This window comes from Carcharhinus amblyrhynchos, chromosome 5 (genome assembly GCF_965287045.1).
Source record: "Carcharhinus amblyrhynchos chromosome 5, sCarAmb.v2.hapA, whole genome shotgun sequence".
Taxonomy (NCBI): Eukaryota; Metazoa; Chordata; class Chondrichthyes; order Carcharhiniformes; family Carcharhinidae; genus Carcharhinus; species Carcharhinus amblyrhynchos.
In genome coordinates, this window is record NC_137328.1 from 6453211 (window position 1) to 6473924 (window position 20714).

At 47.4% G+C, this 20714-nt stretch overlaps 1 protein-coding gene across 1 annotated transcript in view; it reads right to left on the minus strand.

Annotated features, from left to right (window-relative positions):
* The window catches only part of svep1 (sushi, von Willebrand factor type A, EGF and pentraxin domain containing 1), a 201119-nt gene extending 189005 nt beyond the window's left edge, over positions 1–12114 (minus strand). Inside the window, exon 1 of the mRNA XM_080188416.1 lies at positions 11614–12114. Coding sequence (XP_080044542.1) covers positions 11614–12114 — 501 coding nt within the window. The remainder of the gene's footprint in view (positions 1–11613) is intronic.
* Between the last annotated feature and the right edge of the window lie 8600 nt (positions 12115–20714).

The following is a 20714-nucleotide window of genomic DNA, read 5'->3' on the forward strand; positions in this document are numbered from 1 at the left end:
GACTAGTAGTCCAGGGCCTTAAGCTCATGCTCTGGGAACATGGTTTCAAATCCCATCATAGCAGCTGATGGAACTTCAAGAAAATCTAGAACATAAAGTTAGTGGTGGTGATGGTGACCATGGCAACCATCATTGATCATCATAAAATCCACCCTGTTTCATGAACGTCCTTTCAGGAAGGGAAATCTGCCAGCCTTACTTGGCCTGGCCTACATGTGACTCCAGACACACAGCAATGTAATTGGCTAACTGCCCCTCCAAAATGGCATAGCAAGCCACTCAGTTAAAAGGTAATTTGGGATGGAAAACAAATGCTGAGATGTTGAAGGATATGCTCAGAGGGGGAGACAAAAGAGGGGTAGAGGCTGAAGTGAGTAAGCATGGATGGGCTGGGCTGAATGGCCTGTTTCTGTGCTCATTATATCATACATTCCTATGTAAAAAAAAGTAGATATATTTACCAAATTCCTTTTGCAAGTTACCATTGAATCTGCACTGGATAGCGGTGAACCGGTAGATTTCCAGGAGGCATTTTATAATGTGCCACATCAAAGATTATTGCAAAAAACAAAGGTTCATGGTATGGGGGGGGGGGGGGATGGTGAGGGTAATAACACATCAGCATGGACAGAAGATCAGCTAGCTGGTGGAAAACAGAGTAGGCAAAAATGGGTAATTTTCTGATTGGCAAGAAAAGTAGCATGCCATAGGTATCAGTGCTGGGTCCTCAATGTTTAACAATTTATATAAATACCTTGAATGAATGGACCGTAGGTATGGTTATTAAATTTGCTGACATTACAAAGATAGATAATCAATTAAGTTGTGAAGAGGACATTAGGAGGCTACAAAGTGATTGATGTAAGTCATGTGATGGACAAAGATCTGGCAAGTGTAGTATGATGTAAGAAAATGTCAAACTGCCCATTTTGGCTGGAAGGAGGAAAAAGAAGCACACTATCTAAGCAATGAGAGATTACAGAGCTCTGAAGTGCAGAGGGATCTGGGCGTCCTGCTGCATGAATCACAAAAGATTAGTATGCATATACAGCGAGTAATAAGAAAAACTAATAGAATGTTATTGTTTGTTGCGAGGAGAATTGAATAGAAAAGTAGGGAAGTTGTGCTTCAATTATATAGGGCACTGATGAGGCAACATCTGGAGTATTGTGCACAATATTGGTCTCCTTATTTAAGGAAGGATGTAACTGCATTGAAAGCAGTTCAGAGAAGGTTCCCTAGTTTAATGCCTGAAACAAACAGGTTATCTTATGTGGAAAAACGGGACAGACTAAGTTTGTATTCACTGGAACTCAGAAGAGTAAGAAGTGACTTGATTGAAAGATTTAAAATCCTCAGAGGCCTTGATAGGGTCAATGTTTCCTCTTCCGGGAGAACCTAAAACTAGGGCTCAGCATTTTAATAATGGGATCACCCATTTAAGGCGGAGAAATGATTTCTCTCTGAGAACCTTGAGTCTCTGGAACTCTTTTTAAGGTAGAGTTAGATAGATTCTTGATAAACAAGGGGGTAAAAGGTTATTGGGAGTAGGAGGAATGTGGGGTTGAGGTTCCAATCGGATGAGCCGTGATCTTTTGGAACAGCAGTGTGGGCTCGAGGGGCCGAATGACCTACTCCTCTTAATTCATATGCCCCTGTGTGTCAGCTTTCTCCTGGATTTCCCGGCACAGTGCATTCCAGATCATAACAACTCGCTGTGCATGAATAAAACATTTCCTCAAGTGGTTCTTTGGCCATGGACAAACAGTTTTCATTTTGCGAGCAGGAGGGAACACAAACTCTCCCACTGGGGTGCAAACTACAGGCAGCGTCTAAGCTACCAACAAAGATTCAATGTCGTTGAGACACTCCCCCCCGCGCCCCCCCACCTCCCCCCCCCCCCGTTGGAAGTCAAAGAGAAAAGCAGGAATTAACATTCCAGAAAGTTTGAAGTTCGTGTAATTTCTCCCCGACCCTCTAAGGACATCGAGTGAGAATCCAAAGATGTTGCTCCAATTTTGCATTCCATTTATATTCAGCAGTAGATTCCAGCGAGGGGAGCGTTGTTTTCCGTGGGGTGGTTGGTCATTCTTGACCGTATCTTCAGTCATGAGTTTAACCATCTCATCCTCTATCATGACAAGATTTCATTCAAAAGGAATGGAATAAACACATTTGATTGAAGGCATTCAACTCCAAGCAATAAACTGACAGCTCTCCTGACATTTGCACACTGTGTCATCTGATGTGGCTCACAGCTGTTTGTCTCATTGGCTGTGTTGTAACTCACACCCAGTGTTCCACACTGTACAGATGCTCATCATCAGCATTCAGTTATTCACCCACATTCTTTATGGACTTTTCTTTATTTATAACCATGTCCAACTCACTTGTAAGAGCTCAAAGCTCTTTAAGGACAGGAAATGTTTATCATTGCAACCCGTCAAAACAGCCTCTTGGCATCTACCCTGATGAACCCCTTAAGAATTTTCCACCTCTCGTTCTTCTAAATTCTATGCAATGTTTTTTCAAAAATTCGCCCATGGGCTGTGGAGCATTTACTGCCCATCCCTGATGGAATTAAGACTCAACCACATTGCTGTGGCTCTGGAGTCACACATAGGTCAGACAAGATAAGGACAGCAGATTTCCTTCCCCAGAAGGGAGGTTAGTTTAAAGTTTATCTACTAGTATCACAAGTAGGCTTACATTCACACTGCAATGAAGTTACAGTGAAAATCCTCTAGTTGCCACACTCCGGCGCCTGTTCAGGTATACGGGAAAAAGAATTTAGCATGGCCAATGTACCCTAACCAGCACATCTTTTGGACTGTGGGAGGAAACCCATGCAGAAACAGGGAGAATGTGCAGACTCTGCATAGACAGTGACCAAAGCCGGGAATTGAACTTGGGTCCCTGGCACTCTGAGGCAGAACTGTGTCGCCATGCCGTCCAAGATTAGTGAACTAGGTGGCTTTTTATGACAATTGACAATGGTTTCATGATCACCATTAGACTTTTAATTCCAGAGTTTTTATTAAATTCACATTTCACCATCAGGCATGATTGGATTTGAAGCCGGATCCCCATAGCATTATCCTGGCTCTCTGGATTACTGGCCCAGTGACAATACCACCATGCCACTGCATTGCCTCAAAGGACAAACCTTTTATCTCGGATTCAGTCCAGGGAATTTGTTATACTCCCTCTCAGACAGGTATGTCCTTTAGGTAAGAAGATCAACTTGTAAATGTTGCACTGTGTGTGGTCTCACCAAGGCCCTATATTATTGTTTTGCTTCTTCAGAGAGAAAGGAAGAGATTTCTTACTGCTTCTTTCAGCAACTCTTCCAAATGATTTTAATGACTTCTGTCTGTTTCAGGCTTGGCAAGATCAGTTCATAAAACTCCTGTCTGTATAATTCCAAGACAGGAAATTGAATAGTGTATCTTGCAGTCATTGATGTAGAACAAGAAATCATATTCTTGATATTTCACCTCAGAAGCTTTTGATACATTTCAGATCATAGAAACCAATAGAGAAAATGGTTATTTCATCCTCCGCAGAAAGGATTGAATGTCTGTTGGGGATCTGGCTGGTTAGCAGTTTCCATTGTCTTTACCAAAATACAGTTGGTTAAAATATTGAAGTCCGGTACTTTGCGTTTTCATGTCTTCCTTTCCAGAGTCTCTTTTTGAAGTGGACCTTGATAACTCCCCACCCCCTCCACAGATATGGAATTCAGTGAAATGTCAGGGCAGGTCTGCAGTGTAAGCCACGTAGGAACTTTCCAGCAAATTGGAAATTTATAATACTAGTAATCAGGAGACTGGTGGTAGCCATCTTTGGTCAATGTCTTTTTTTTAAAAAAAGGTCTATCTTAAACAGGTTAGCTGGTGAAGGTAATGGTAGAATCCATTCATTCACACAATTTCCCGTCCTTGTGATGATTGTAATAAGAATTCTTTACTCTAACATTTCAATTCCCTTTATAATATAGGCTAACGCACTTTATGTCTTCCTAATCACTTTCTGTACTTGCTTCTTAGTTTTCTGTGCTTTGTGTACCAGAGCTCTCTCTGTACACCAATCTCTTACCGTGCTAAATTGTTCTGTTACCACCTTCCTGGTAATGGATCCTAGTGCTTTTCCTCTCAGGCTAAATGACCATCGGCTGCCATTCTTTTCACTCCCTCCTTTTTGACCTGTGATGGTATTTTTGCCTCCTTCTGATCCACGGGGACTATTCTATAATCCAGGGCATTCCAGAAGATCAAAACCAATGCGCCCACGATCTGTGCAGTCAACTTCTTAAAACCACTCCGATGCAGCACGGTAGCACAGTGATTAGCGCTGCTGTCTCAGTGCTCCAGGGATCCGGGTTCGATTCCTGTCTTGGGTCACTGTCTATACGGAGTTTGCACATTCTCCCCTGCGTCTGCGTGAGTTTCCTCCTGGTTCTCCGGCTTCTTCCCACATTCCAAAGATGTGACTAATCCCTCTAACCTCCGCTACCCTGGACACTAAGGGGCAATTTCTTAGCATGGCCAATCAACCTAACCCGCACATCTTTGGAGCGTGGGAGGAAACTGCAGCACCCAGAGGAAACCCACGCAGACACGAGGAGAATGTGCAAACTCCACACAGACAGTGACCCGTTGACTGCATTCTCTCTCCACAGATGCTGTCGGACCTGCTGAGATTTTCCAGCGAGCTGTGTTTGGTGGTAGCATCAGAGCTGGAGTTGGCAGAAATGGCCTCTACATCGTGGAGCTCAATGCAGATGAGGTGACCGTACCCCTCTGCTCAGTCTGTAAGCCTGATCCCAAGCCGCTGGTGGTCTGTCAATCTGGTGCTCCACCAATTACTCTCGTGCTGACATACCTGTCCTTGGCTCACATTTCAAAGCATTGTTATTGGTTGTTGAAGTGTGTTGCTGAAGCACAACTTAAGCGCGAGCTGCGCAAGTCCAGAGCCAACAAACTACAGTGTCTACACAAGTCTGCCAGTATGTGCCAGGACATTCCACGCCCAAATTGGCCCTGATCAGTCATCTTTGGACACACCGCAACCAGCCTCAAAATGACTAATGGTGTCGAGGTCCTCATCGATGACGATGGACGAACAACATTGGCTGTTGAGTGCTCTGGGACAGCCCACGCTGGTGGGACATGCTAGATAAGAGTGTGTTTTTCTATCTTTCTCTTCACTATCGCAGAGTGCATGGTTTAATTTTTAACAGCTGCGATTACACCCAGCCTGGGATGCTGTAGGAAATAAATTCTGGCATTTGCAGAAAATCAAAAGTGCGAAGGAAGAGAAATCTTCAGAAAGATATCCAAGGCCCGTTCCAACACTAGCCCACAATTCTGTTTCCAATTTGCACCGTTGAAGTTGTTAATCTTTTTGCCAAAACATTTTCAGTATGTTTTGGTGGGTTTTTCTCACTTTACTCCCTCATTATGGAATCCCTCAGGGTTTCTCGAATGCCAAAACTACACACGGTCTCTTCTCCTGAATTTCTAAGTTATCCTCATTACCCGTCCCTCAGAAGGTCAATTTTCAGCAAAATCCTCCTGCCTCGCACTTCATAAGAACATAAGAAATAGGAGCAGGAGTAGGCCATCCAGCCCTTCGAGCCTGCCCCGCCATTCAATAAGATCATGGCTGATCTGAAGTGGATCAGTTCCACTTTCCCACTTTTCCCCATGACCCTTAATTCCCTTGTCTATCAGAAATCTATCTACCCGTGACTTAAATAGATTCAGCGAGGTAGCCTCCACCACTTCAACGGGCAGAGAATTCCAGAGATTCACCACTCATCTTCCCCTCTAATCTCCTCCTCCATACGTTGTCACCCAGCACTTTGTCCATTGGCTCTCGAAAGTTTAGAACCCTTCAGTTTTACTGGATTACAGTATTGACTACACTCCAGAGCTTCATTGGCTGTGGAACACCAGGCGATGTCTGGTGGTTGTGAAAAGCACATCTTTTTCTTTCCAAGTCACAAACGACCTTCTCTGTGACGCCCACAGTGATGTATCCTGAGGCCAGAGAGTCTTCTAGTCCTGCTGACGCACCCTCCTCCACCCCCCGTTGCAGGTTCCCTGGCAGCAAAGGGCGCATTCAGTGGGAAACTCCATTGACAGCAGCTGGACCAAAAGATCCTGGCACTAGCCAATGGCGGGCTACCTCCACCACCAGGCAGCATGGTGGCGCAGTGGTTAGCACTGCTGCCTCACAGTGCCAGGGAGGCCGGTTCGATTCCCAGCTTGGGTGACCAACTGAGTGGAGTCTGCACATTCTCACCGTGTCTGCGTTGATTTCCTCCGGGTGGTCCAGTTTCCTCCCACAGTCCGAAAGATGTGCTGGTTAGGTGTATCGGCCATGCTAAATTCTCTCTCGGAGTACCCAAACAAGCATCGGAGTGCGGCAACTGGGGGATTTTCATTGTAACTTCATTGTACTGTTAAGACTTGTAACACTAATAAATAAATAACAAAATAATAGCAAGACAAGCATTTGTTGCCCATCCCTCAGGACCCTTGAATGGAATGACATTTTAGCCGCTCTGTCTGTGCATGTGAATATCTTTGGACACCATTGCGAAGATGAGTAGGGGAGTTCTACCTGCTTGGGCTTGTATTCATCGGAGTTTAGAAGAATGGTAGACGTTCTTACTGAGACATGTAAGATCAGTAAGGGAGGATGCTGAAAGGATATTTCCCCATGTGGGGGAGACCAGACTGGGGCAAAAATAAGGGGTCTCTCCATTTAAGACAGAGATAATAAGAATGTTCTTCTCTCTGGATGGTTGGGAGATGTTGGAACGCTCTTTCCCAGAGAGCAGCGGGGGCAGGGTCATTGAATATTTTTAAGGCGGAGATAAATAGATTCTTGATTAACAAGGAAGCCAAAGGATATCACAGATAGGCGGAATATGGTCGTGAAGCCAGAATTCGATCAGCCATGATCTTACTGAATGGCGGAGCAGGCTCAAAGGGGCTGAATGGCCTACTCCTGCTCCTAGTTTGTGCGTCTATGTACCTTGGCCAACATTTATGCAATTGTGCACTATGATTTTCTGTTTCTAAAGTTAAAAAGACTTGTGTTTATACAGACCCTTACGTGAGCACATCTGTCCCAAAGTACTAAACAGCCAATGAAGTCCATTTGAAGTGTAGGCAGTGTGTGAATGTGATAAAAATAGCAGCCAATGTGTGCACAGCAAGATCCCACAAACAGCAATGAGGTTTTTTTTCCCCAGATATTGCTGACAAGAGAGTCATACCGCCCAAGGTTTTCACGCTGCACTTGTGAATGATGTGTTTGTCCTGTTGAACACAAGATGAAAGGGTGGCACGGTGGCAAAGTGCTTAGCACTGCTGCCTCACAGCGCCAGGGACCCGGTTTCGATTCCTGGTTTGGGTCCTTGTCTGTGTGCACATTCTCCCCGTGTCTGCGTGGTTTTCCTCTGGATGTTCCGGTTTCCTCTCACAGTTCAAGGATGTGCAGGCGAGTTGGATTGGCCATGCTAAATTGCCCCTTAGTGTCCCAAGTTGTATAAGATAGGGTGATTAACTGTGGTAGATGCAAGGCGTTACAGGGTTGGTGGGGGTGTGCTGGGTAAAATGCTCTTTCGGAGAGTCAATGCATACCTGATGGGCTGAATGGCCTCTTTCCCCATGGTAGAGATTCAATGACCTACAATGTCTCTCTTTTTTCAACAATACTGTATCAAATGACTTTTTTCAGCGCTGAGGAATAAGTAATAAACCAGGACACAGGGGGAAACTCCTCTATTCTTCAAAATAGAACAGAATAGAAAAGAATCCCTGCACTGCAGATAGAGGCCATTCAGCCTATCGAGCTTGCACCAACAACAATCCCACCCAGGTCCTATCCCTGTAACTCCATGTATTTACCCTAGCTAATCCCCCTGGCACTAAGGGGCAATTTAGCATGGCCAATGCACCTAACCTGCACATTGTCGGACTGTGGGAGGAAACCCACGCAGACACGGGGAGAACGTGCAAACTCCGCACAGACAATGACCAGGGCCAGAATTCAACCTGGAGTAAAATAATGCGGATTCTGGAATCTGAAACAAAAACAGAAAAATGCTGGAAAACCTCAGCAGGCCTGAGCAGGTGCTCCGACGAAGGGTCATCCAGACTCGAAACGTTGGCTCTATTCTCTCTCCACAGATGCTGTCAGACCTGCTGAGGTTTTCCAACATTTTCCGTTTTAATTCAACCTCCTTGGGGCCCTGGCGCTGTGAGGCAGCAGTGCTAACCACAGTGCCACTGTGTCACCCTCAACTATAGTGCCATTGGAATCTTTAACATCCGCTTGTAGCAACATCTCAAACAAAAGACAGTTCCTCCAGCAGTGCAGCACTCCCTGAGTGCAGCATTGAGGCATCAGCTGTTGAAATCTCTGGACCTAAACTTACACTCATAACCTTTTGACTCGGAGGCAGATACCCATTGACCCCTCACTGGCATCTTAGTTTGGGTTGCTATTTCCATGGTACTATTATGCTATTGTATTCTAATATCGCAGCTGACTGCTCCAACTGCAAACCAGCCTTCCATTCATTGACTCCGTCTACACTTCCCACTGCCTCGGCAAAGCAGCCAGCATAATTAAAGACCCCACGCAGCCTGGACATTCTCTCTCCCACCTTCTTCTGTCAGGAAAAAGATACAAAGTCTGAGGACATGTACCAACCGACTCAAGAACAGCTTCTTCCCTGCTGCCATCAGACTTTTGAATGGACCTACCTTGCATTAAGTTGATCTTTCTCTACACCCTAGCTATAATTGTAACATTATATTCTGCACTCTCTCATATCCTTCTCTATGCTTTGTTTGTATAGCGCACAAGAAACAATACTTTTCACTGTATGTTAATACATATAACAATAATAAATCAAATCAAAACTAAATCAATTCAGAAGCTGCTTAGTTTACTGAGGGATCCAGAGTCTGTGTCAGTAAAGAGATGCTCATATCTGTAAATTGCTTTCTGCTCTGGATGTGGCTGAGATTAGGAATGATTGCTTGAGTTAAGTTTATTTATTAGTGTCACAAATAGGCTTACATTAACACTGCAATGAAGTTAATGTGAAAATCCCATAGTCGCCACACTCCTGCGCCTGCTCAGGTACTCTGAGTGAAAGTTTAGCATGACCAATGTACCCAACCAGCATGTCTTTTGGACCGCGGAAGGAAACTGGAACATCTGGAGTAAACCCACGCAGGCATGGGGAGAATGTACAGATTCTGTATAGACAGTGAGCCAAGCTGGAGAATTGAACCCAGGTCCCTGGCGCTGTGAGGCAGCAGTGTTAACCACTGTGCTACCATGCCACCCCGATTGTATTGTCATCCTCAACGTCGGGCAACTTAATGACACACAGTGGGGGGAATTTTCCCATCCCGTCCACCACGGGATTCGTTAGGGGTGGGGGAAGGGGCAGACCATGCAAAGGTCCACTGACCTCCGGATATCCCGCCCAGCGTGCGACTGTCAAGCCTTTCTAAACAGACTTAACACAACCCCATGTGGCAAGACTGTCGTACTCGCAAACTGATGTGATGGACTGGCGAACTGATCCCCCGGCACGGTGGCGCAGTGGTTAGTGCTGCTCCCTCACAGCGCCAGGGACCTGAGTTCGATTCCCATCTTGGGTCACTGTCTGTGTGGAGTTTGCACATTCTCCCCGTGTCTGCGTGGGTTTCCTCTGGGTGCTCTGGTTTCCTCCCACAATCCAAAGATGTGCAGATTAGGTGGATTGGCCGCGTTAAACTGACCATTCATATCAGGGGGACTAGTGGGTAAATACATGGGGTTATGGGGATAGGGCCTGGGTGGGATAGTTGTCGGTGCAGTCTTGGAGGGCCGAATGGCCATCTTCTGTACGGTGGGGATTCTAAACTAGCATGGCCTGACAAAGACAAAACTCATACACGACAACTGAATTTAAATAGTACCTTGAACAAGTTAAAATGAGGAGGAGATGCCTGTGTTGGACTGGGGTGGGCACAGTAAAAAGTCTCAAAACACCAGGTTAAAGTCTAACAGTATTTGGTAGCACAAGCTTTTGGAGCGCTGCCCCTTCATCACATAACTTTAACCTGGCATTGTCAGACTTCTTACTAAAGTTGAAATGAACCAAAGTATTTCTCGGGAGTGATAGCAAGGAGTTTGTCGCTAGGTCACAGAAGGAGTTACTTCCTGGGAGAGGTGATGGAAAGCTTACACAAAGCGAGACAAACATCTGGAAAGAGGAGAGACAGGTAGAGAGGCAGAGAGATCCAGCGAGGGAACTCCGCCGTGCCAGAGGCCAGAATTGGTGAGTGCAGAGATTTTGCTGGTTTATGGGTTTGAGGAGGTTACAGAGATTGGGAGGTTTGTCAGGGCTGGAGGAGGTTACCGAGATAGGGAGAATTGTAGGAACTGGAGGAGGTTACAGAGATTGGGAGAGTTGTAGGGACTGGAGGAGGTTACAGAGATTGGGAGAGTTGTAGGGACTGGAGGAGGTTACAGAGATTGGGAGAGTTGTAGGGACTGGAGGAGGTTACAGAGATTGGGAGAGTTGTAGGGACTGGAGGAGGTTACAGAGATTGGGAGAGTTGTAGGGACTGGAGGAGGTTACAGAGATTGGGAGAGTTGTAGGGACTGGAGGAGGTTACCGAGATAGGCAGAGTTGGAGGGACTGGAGGAGGTTACAGAGATTGGGAGAGTTGTAGGGACTGGAGGAGGTTACAGAGATTGGGAGGTTTGTCAGGGCTGGAGGAGGTTACCGAGATTGGGAGAGTTGTAAGGCTCAGGGAGGTTGCAGAGATTGGGAGGGTTGTTGGGGCAAGGGGAGGTTACAGAGATAGGGAGGGTTGTCAGGGCTCAAGGGGGTTACAGAGATTGGGGGATTAGAGGGGCAGAAGGTGATGACAGAGATTAGGAGGCTTTAAGGGCTGGAGAAGATTACAGAGATAAGGAGGGTTGTAGCGGTTCAAAGAGGTTACAGAGATTGGGAGGATTAGAAGGGCAATAGGTGATTAATGAGATTGGGAGGGTTGGAGGGGCAGGAGGATGTTACAGAGATTGTAAAGATTGTCAGGGCTGGAGGAGGTTAGGGAGATTGGGAAGTTGTAGGGGCTGGAGGAGGTTCTCAAGATTAGGAGTGTTGTCAAGGCCACAGAAGGTTACAGAGATTCAGAGGGTTATAGAGGCTTGAGGAGGTTACAGAGATGGGGAGGGCAGGAGGAGGTTATGGAGATTGGGAGGGTTGTTGGGACTGGTGGAGGTTTCAGAGATGAAGAGGGTTGTCGTTGCTGGAGGAGGTTACAGAGATTGGGGCGGTTGTCGGAGAGTGTCTAAAATAAGGAGTACATATTCAACAGAGCTTGATTTAAAGCGATAAAGATGTATATTGTAAGTTACACAATTCCTGAGGAGGGGAGGGGAGTGTTTGCAGCCCTTACCCCCCAGTACCTGTTAACCTTTCACCGCCTTTACTCTTCAGCCTTACACTGCTCCCATGCCCGTTGACCGATTAACTTTCCTATCCTATTGGAGAAGCGAATGGTAAACAGGAAGGTGCCTTACTGCTGCCTGTTGGAAAGCTCCCTTGGTGTATGTGCCGCCGCCCCGGTAGCTGATGGCAGGGATCTCCTCGTTCAGCAGAGAGCACTTGTGCTGGTGATACTGCGGGGCCGAGATATAGTCGACCCTGGGCACAACGTTGCTCCTGGAGGAGAAGGTCACGATGGCCACTCGCGTGGCGGACGGCACCACCGGGAAGTCGGAGAGCAGCTTCTTGACGAACTTCAGCTCGTTGTCGAAGTTGGCACTGCCCACGCTGGAGGACTCGTCCACCAGGAACACCAAATCCAGGTTGAGGCTTTTCTCTCTCAGCTTGCGCACGTTCCGTTTGAAGACAGCGCCCAGCTCCAGCACCCTGTTGGTGCCCGCGCCCAGCCTGTTGCGGTGCTCCCTCAACTCAAAAGTCTTTCCCGTCAGGAAGCTCCTCTGAAAAGTGAACGGGAGGTAGGAAGCCAGGCAGCAAGCAGTGTGAAGGAACAAGGACAGAGCCACGGCCTGCCGCATCATTTAGCAAAGCAAAAACAGATAGGGAGGGAAAAAAAAAAGGAGTAAAATTAATGATTCGATCTTCACAAAGTCTCCCAGGGTTTTCTGCAGTTGCTTCTGCAAAGCAGACACAGGGAGAACTCTCAGAATCCTCCCTTATAACTGCACTATCTCAGGACAGCAGCACCAGGAGTCAGGTTTTGATAGGATGAAACTTTTGAGTGTCTTTCCGACACCAAAGCAGCCAAGGAGAGGGGCGGGCTTTTTGAAAGAAAAAAAATTACTGCTGGAGCAACTGAGATTCCTTGTTGCTGTTCCTCATGCGTCAAGCCATCAGCATTCCCAAAAAAAACATCAGCATAAACTTCCTGATTGATCCCATATGTCTGGCAAAGCCAGCAACAGAGAGTGCCATTTTAATTGAAAACACTTTTGGCTACTTCTCAGTCCCAATTGTTTAATAGCTGAGTTTCACCTTGGTCAATGGTGTTTCTTCCAGATGGCAGAGTCAGGAAGGTATTTTTCGACTTCAACCCAACGTAACTTTGATGAATGCATTTAACCCCCAATCGATTCAGGTTTAACTAGAGCAGAAGATTGACACATTCCATTAGGCACAGGCACTTAAAGCAGACTTTTCATAGCATGCTTTATTTCTTACACTAACTTTTGCCCTACACATGCCAGCAGACAGCTTTGGGGACTGGATGAGGAATGAATTGGATTTGGAAAAAAAAAACTACTACCTCAGCTGCTAAAGCTGGCTGGAAAACTCAAGAATCGCGCTTCGACTCACTACAGCGCAGAAGGAGGCAATTCGGCCCATCGAGTCTGTACCAACCACAATCCCACCCTTGCCGTATCCCCAAACATTGACCGTAGCTAGTCCCCTCGATACTAAAGGGCAATTTAGCATGGCCAATGCACCCAACCTGCACATCTTTGGACTGCGGGAGGAAACCAGAGGAAACCCACACAGACACGGGGAGAATGTGCAGACTCCACACAGACAGTGACCCAAGTCAGGAATCGAACCTGGATCCCTGGTGCTGTGAGGCAGTGGTGCTAACCCACTGTGCCACCCTGACTGCAGCGATTGCTAGGAAAGGGATTCCAGATCGGATTATTTCCAAATCAAATCAGATTGTAAATTAAATGGGTGGAATTTTCCCTTTCCCCTCTGATGGTGGAGAGGGCTCACTATTGGCCGCGAGCGGGATCTTCCAGTCCTGTCAATGTATACGGCGCTTTGCGTGGCTCACTCATCTCGCCCCTGGAGAATCCAGCACAGGTGGAAAGAGCCGGAAAGTCCTGCCCAATGTGTTTCTGATAATAGAATCATAGAATCCCGACTGTGCAGAAGGAGACCTGTCGGCCCATTGAGTCTGCACCGGCCATAATCCCAGCCAGGCCCCTTTCCCATAACCCCACCTATTTATCCTAGCTAATCCCCCTGACACTAGGGGCAATTTAGCGCGGCCAATCCAACCTAACCCACACGTCTTTGGACTGTGGGAGGAAACCGGAGCACCCGGAGGAAACCCACACAGACACGGGGAGAATGTGCAAACCCCACACAGACAGTGACCCAAGCCGGGAATTGGTCAACAAAGTGTAAATTCTGTAACGTTCCCTGAGCAAAATTGAAACCAATGAGAATCCAGAGAAAGTCTCTGCCGGTTTGAATCACACCGAGCGTACAGGAAGATGGTTTTGGTTGTCGAAAACCGTTCAGTCCCAGGACGTTATGAAAGGAATCCCTCAGGGATAGTGCCCTCGGCTCAACAATCTTCCGCTGCTTCATCGATGACCTCCCTGCCGTCAGAAGTGGCGATGTTCGCTGATGATGTGCGACTCCTCAGAAACGGAAATGGATGTTACAGTTTACAGAGGGACATAGATCAGCTGCAGAGCTGGGCCGAGAGGTGGCAAATGGAGTTTAATGCGGAAAAGTGTGAGGCGATTCACTTTGATAAGACTAACAGGAGTACAGAATATAGGGCTAATGGAAGGACTCTTGGTATTGTCGACGAGCAGAGAGATCTCGGTGTACATGTGCATAGATCCCTGAAAGTTGGTACCCAGGTTGATAAGGTTGTTAAGAAGGCGTACGGTGTGTTAGCTTTTATTGGTAGAGGGATTGAATTTTGGAGCTGTGAGGTCATATCGCAACTGTACAAAACTCTGGTGCGGCCGCACTTGGGGTATTGCGTACAGTTCTGGCCGTCGCATTATAGGAAGGATGTGGAGGCATTGGAAAGGGTGCAGAGGAGGTTTACCAGGATGTTGCCTGGTATGGTGGGAAGGTCTTATAAGGTTATTTTCGTTAGAAAGAAGAAGGTTAAGAGGTGACCTAATTGAGGCATACAAGATGATCAGAGGGTTAGATAGGGTAGATAGTGAGAACCTTTTTCCTCAGGTGGTGATGGCTAACACAAGGGGACATAGCTTTAAATTAAGGGGTGGTAATTATAGGATGGATGTCAGAGATAGGTTCTTTACTCAGAGAGTAGTAAGGGCGTGGAATGCCCTGCCTGCAGCAGTTGTGGACTCGCCAACATTAAGGGCGTTCATATGGTCAGTGGATTGGCATATGGATAACATTGGAATAGTTTAGGTTAGAGGGTCATTAGATTGGTTCCACTGCTCAGTGCAACATTGAGGGCCGAAGGGCCTGTACTGCGCTGTAATGTTCTATGTTCTATGTTCTATGCCTGCATTCAGGCTTGGGCTGGTAAGTGGCAATGAATATCCATACCACACAAGGCCCAGGCAGTGATCGTAGCCAACATGAAAGAATCCTAACCATCTCCCCGTGACATTACCATCAATACGTCCCCCACTGTCAACATCCTGGCGGTTACCATTGATCAGAAACTGAACTGTTCCCAGCCATATACATACTGCGGAGGATGTAGGAGAACTTAGAAATTGAGAAGGAAGCTCTTAACTAATTTCTTAATAAGAATATGATTAAAAAGTAATGAAGTGTGGAAATCCAACCCATTCAGAATCTGCACCTTCCTTCATTTCCACCTTTGTCCAGGATTTGGGAATTATTTGAATTTGATTCGGAGAACTTCTCATTGAGCTGGGAGTCTGCTTGCTAAACAAACATGTCTTTGATAGAATCAGTCACCCTTAAAGAAGACATTTTCCTTGAATACTCTCAGTATGGTTCTTTCTCCTCAATGACGAGGGTCATGTGGTGAACAGAGTGCACCGTGTCAATGGGTAATCAGATATCTACTTTCATCAAGTCTCCTTGTCAGTTGAATCTCCAATCTCAACAATGTTGATGAAGGGATGGATTGAGGGGAGGCTCGGAAAGGAGCAGAAACAATCAGAGTGCTAGATGTTGGCTTCAGCTTACACCTTCATAGAAAGATTTATAATGCATAAACTAAAACGAGTTGAGACAAAATGATACATGGTGGCCCAATACTTGCTGAAATCCCTCCCAACCCCACTCCCCACGCTGCCCCCCCCACCCCACGCCCCCACTCCCCCAGCCCTCCACCCCCACCTCCCCCATCCCCCCACCCCTCCCACTCCCTGCCTCCCCCACCCCACTCCACACTCCCATCTCCCCCATTCCCCCACCCTCCCCAGCCCCACCCTCCCCAGCCAGCAAATACAAAGCATTCGCCATTCTTGCTTTGTGAAAGAAAGGATGAGAGAGGTCACAAGGTGCAAACTGCCACAAGTTACCGGCCAATTTAGCTGCTCTGTCACTAGCCTCACCAAAACAACACCTCAACCGCAACCTTCGCACGCAAAATTGCTGGATTTACAAAAGATTTAAACTCGCCGGTAAAATTAGGCTTGGTTTTTCACTACTTAAGGAGTCTCTTAGTGAGTGGATTTGTATCCCTGTAATGCCACTACATTGCCTGTGGTATCAACCTCTCCGGCCCAGAAAGACAACAACTGTAACCGGGGTCTCATTCCCACAGGTAGAGAATTGTTCTGAGAGATTTTTAAATTTTAATTTGTTTAACTTTCCCTTGCATTTCTTTCCTGTCGCAATTTTCTCTCTTCCTGAATTCAATTCCCATCCCTCTCTGTTTCTCTTTCTGAATTGAGTTGACACTAATTCGCTCAGCTCCCTTCTCTGACGTTCCTCCGAGTACTTCTCAGTCCTCAGGTCCCTTGGTTGAGGAGATGTGCTGCTGGTTCAACTGCTCATTAAGTTGCCATCGCAGTGCTGTTACCAGCTCACACTTCCAGCAAGTTAGGGCATAAAACCTAGGGTGGCGCGGTGGCACAGTGGCTGGCGCTGCTGCCTCACAGCACCAGGGTCGCGGGTTCGATTCTGGCCTCAGGTCACTGTCTGTGCGGAGTCTGCACATCCTCCCCGTGTCTGTGTGGGTTTCCTCCAAGTGCTCCGGTTTCCTCCCACGGTCCAAAGATGTGCGTGTTAAATGGAATGGCCGTGCTAAGTTGACCCTTAGTGTCAGGGGGATTAGCCGGCTGCATACAAGGAGTAGGCCATTTGGCCCCTCCAGTCTGTGCTGCCATTCAATAAGATCATGGCTGATCTCATTATGGCTCCAACTCCACATTCCTGCCTACTTCTGAGAAGCAGCCAAGGCCACGACAGGGTCTCGGTTTACTGTTCCATCTGAAAGGTTGACAAAACCACGGCAAAAAAGATTTAACTTCGATAAAATGAAGCAAACTCGCAAAGCGAGTAAATTTACACATAAGAGTGCTGAATGAAAGTGCAAAAAGAAACTTTGTCTCGCTAAAGGGACCCTGGCTTTGAATAAATCACAGCAGTTGAAGCTGAAATACACACAGTGATGTATTATTTTATCAGGAGGAGGTCTTGTGGTGCAGTGGGTCACGTCCCAGGCTCTGGGCCAGAAGTTCAGGTCCCACCCCCAGGATTTGATGGCCAAGGAAAGTGTGCTCATAACGTGGCCAATCAGGTTGAGTGTCAACCTGCAAATTCTTCCAAACACGCCAATGGCTGGCGGCAGGAGTGGGACAGACCCCTGGTCAGCCATACCTGGTGTGGAATGGCGCCCCTCAAGGTATAAACCGCCTGGCGACTCACTCTGGCAACAGATGAAAACTTGCCTCAGCGCACCAGTCAGTGTGGGGAGAGATTGGAATGGAATTCCAGAGGGAACTGGACAAGCTGCAAAAATTATTGGTTCAGCAGGGTCGGATAGGGAAGTAGGATCGGATAGGGAAGCAGGGTCGGATAGGGAAGCAGGATCGGATAGGGAAGTAGGATCGGATAGGGAAGTAGGATTGGATAGGGAAGCAGAATCAGATAGGGAAGCAGGATCGGATAGGGAAGCAGGGTCGGATAGGGAAGCAGGGTCGGATAGGGAAGTAGGGTCGGATAGGGAAGCAGGATCGGATAGGGAAGCAGGATCGGATAGGGAAGCAGGGTCGGATAGGGAAGCAGGGTCGGATAGGGAAGCGGGGTCGGATAGGGAAGCAGGATCGGATAGGGAAGCAGAATCGGATAGGGAAGCAGGGTCGGATAGGGAAGCAGGATCGGATAGGGAAGCAGGGTCGGATAGGGAAGCAGGATCGGATAGGGAAGCAGGGTCGGATAGGGAAGCAGAATCGGATAGGGAAGCGGGGTCGGATAGGGAAGCGGGGTCGGATAGGGAAGCAGGGTCGGATAGGGAAGCAGAATCAGATAGGGAAGCAGGGTCGGATAGGGAAGCAGGGTCGGATAGGGAAGCAGAATCAGATAGGGAAGCAGGGTCGGATAGGGAAGTAGGGTCGGATAGGGAAGCAGGATCGGATAGGTAAGCAGGGTCGGATAGGGAAGCAGGGTCGGATAAGGAAGTAGGGTCGGATAAGGAAGCAGGGTCGGATAGGGAAGCAGAATCGGATAGGGAAGCAGAATCGGATAGGGAAGCGGGGTCGGATAGGGAAGCAGGGTCGGATAGGGAAGCAGTCACAAGGTCTGACAAATTATTCAACTGATTGCTTTAATTCTTAAAGGGAAGTGTGTGTGCATGTGCGTGCGCATATGTGTGCGTGTGTGCGCGTGTGTACATGCTTGTGCATGTGTGCACATGTGTGCGTGTGTGCGCGAGTGTGTGCATGTATGCGTGTGCGCACAGGGGGATGGGGGGGATGGGCTTGAAGCATGTACATGGAATTTTAAACACACATTTCTGTCATTCCTTTCCAGCCACAAACGATTGTTTGGATTATTGTCCCAATGTGCTAACCCTGGATAACAGCTCCTCTTTTCCCTTCGCTACAAGGCAACCACACTCTTTGACATGACCCACAAAACCATTAAGGTCTGGAATGAAGCATAGCATCAAGTGTAACGATACTTTTTTACAGTACGGCTATTAGAATTGTTTGCAAATTCTTTTGTACGCTCGAGAATCCACAATTTTGTTTTCACTCAACTGCTAAATATTCGAAGGGATTGTGTTGGGCAAGGGGGGGGTAGGCTCTTATCAAGAATTTCTGGCTTCCAAAGCAGAAACACTTTGAAAGGTAAATAAACCATTCGCTCAGCCTTAGGAATGTTAAACCACGAGGGATTGTCAACAACCATTAGATTCATCAAGGGCCCACAGCTCAGGTAGATTGTGCTGCCTTTTGCCCTTCCTACTTGATCACTTTCAGAAAGAAATCTGCTGACAGGGTTCCCAGGTCACAGTGACCATTTATTCCCCCAATTCCAGTTTTCAGTTCTCGTATATCAGCTGTAGATCCAGCGGGTAGCATGCTTAACTCTGAGTCGGAAGGTTGTGGGTTCGCGTCCCAGCCGGAGACAAATGGGTGGCACGGTGGCACAGGGGTTAGCCTCACAGCGCCAGGGACCTGGGTTCGATTCCCGGCTTGGGTCACTGTCGGTGCAAAGTCTGCACATTCTCCCCATGCCTGCGTGGGTTTCCTCCGGGTGCTCCAGTTCCCTCCCACCGTCCAAAAGACGTGCTGGTTAGGTGCTAACTTCTCCCTCAGTGTACCCAAACAGGCATCGGAGCGTGGCGATGAGGGGATTATTGCAGTGTTAATGTAAGCCTACTTGTGACACTAAATAAATCAATTTTAAAAGTAGATGTACACTTGCGATTTATGGTTTTCTGTGGCAGGGTGGCACAGTGGTTGGTTAGGTGCGTTGGCCATGCTAAATTGCCCCTCAGTGTACCCAAACAGGCGCTGGATTGTGGCAACTAGGGGATTTGCACAGTAACTTCATTGCAGTGTTAATGTAAGCCTACTTGTGACACTAATAAATAAGTTTTAAACGTATGCTGACTCTCATGACTGAGGGAGTGCTGCACTGTCTGAGGTGTTGTCTTTTGTGGATTAGATGTTAAACTGAGGTCCTGGGTGCTGCTTGCAGGAGGATCCAGGCAACTGGGCTTAGAAGAATCTGACCTGTACACTTCTCCCCACTTCTAAAATGCACACTCAATTTAGATCATAGAACCCTACAGCGCAGAAAGAGGCCCTTCGGCCCATCGAGTCTGCACCGAACACAATCCCACCCAGGCCCTACCCCCATATCCCTACATATTACACCCACTAATCCCTCTACATCCCTGGACACTAAGGGGCAATTTCTTAGCACGGCCAATCAACCTAACCTGCACGTCTTTGTACTGTGGGAGGAAACCGGAGTATCCGGAGGAAACCCACGCAGACATGAGGAGAATGTGCAAACTCCACACAGACAGCGACCCGACCCAGGAATCGAACCCAGGACCCTGGAGCTGTGAAGCAGCAGTGCTAACCCACTGTGCTACTGTGCCGCCCCACTGTGTGACTATGTCACACATCGTGTGACTTCTACGTGTGACTTTGCTGGGAATTGGATCAGGGTCGCTGTGCGAGTCCCAGTGGAGTGTGGGGGGCGGGGGGGTGTACCGATTAGCAGGCTTGCCTCTGTTTTCAGAGACAGCAGCACAGCTCCCAATAATGTTTAATGGGCCCTTAAACCTCACCTCACATGATTCCCACACACTCCTATTGCCTGTCCGATCCCACATACCCTCCCTCAGAAACCATTAATGCTTCATAACCACTCATCCAGTATCCACTGTGAACTGTCCTCTGAAGCCATGCAAAAGAAAGAGTATTTTTCATCACTGGAGAAAACATAAACCTGAGACACTCTAATAAAACTCTCATTCAAACATGCTGCCATTGATACTGCAAAAAAAACTCAATTGAAACACCGTTGCTACTTTCATGTGGCCATTAAGTTTTGAAAACTACTCTGAAACCACAGCGGTCATCATTTCCCTGAACAGCTGTGTCATCTGATCATTAGCTTTTGGAACTCAGCCAAACATTCATAATGGTCACAGGTATCGAATCAATGAGCTATAACTTCCTCAGAATGGCAATCAGCATCAGATTGCAACTCCAAAAACAATTATTCACTCAGGCCGGATGAGATTCAAGCAACACAGCTTTCCTTGAGGCTCAGGGTCAATGTCTAGCATTGCCGGATTAAAGAAAGATATGCCCCCTTTTTTTACAGCACTGGTTGACATAAACCAGATATATTTAAAGGCCCATTGGGATCGACAGGCTGGGGAGAAGATGTCTAAGATTAGTGGATAGGATTTTGGGGGTGGGAAGGAATCGGAGGTCTGGAGCATCGGGGTGAGGGG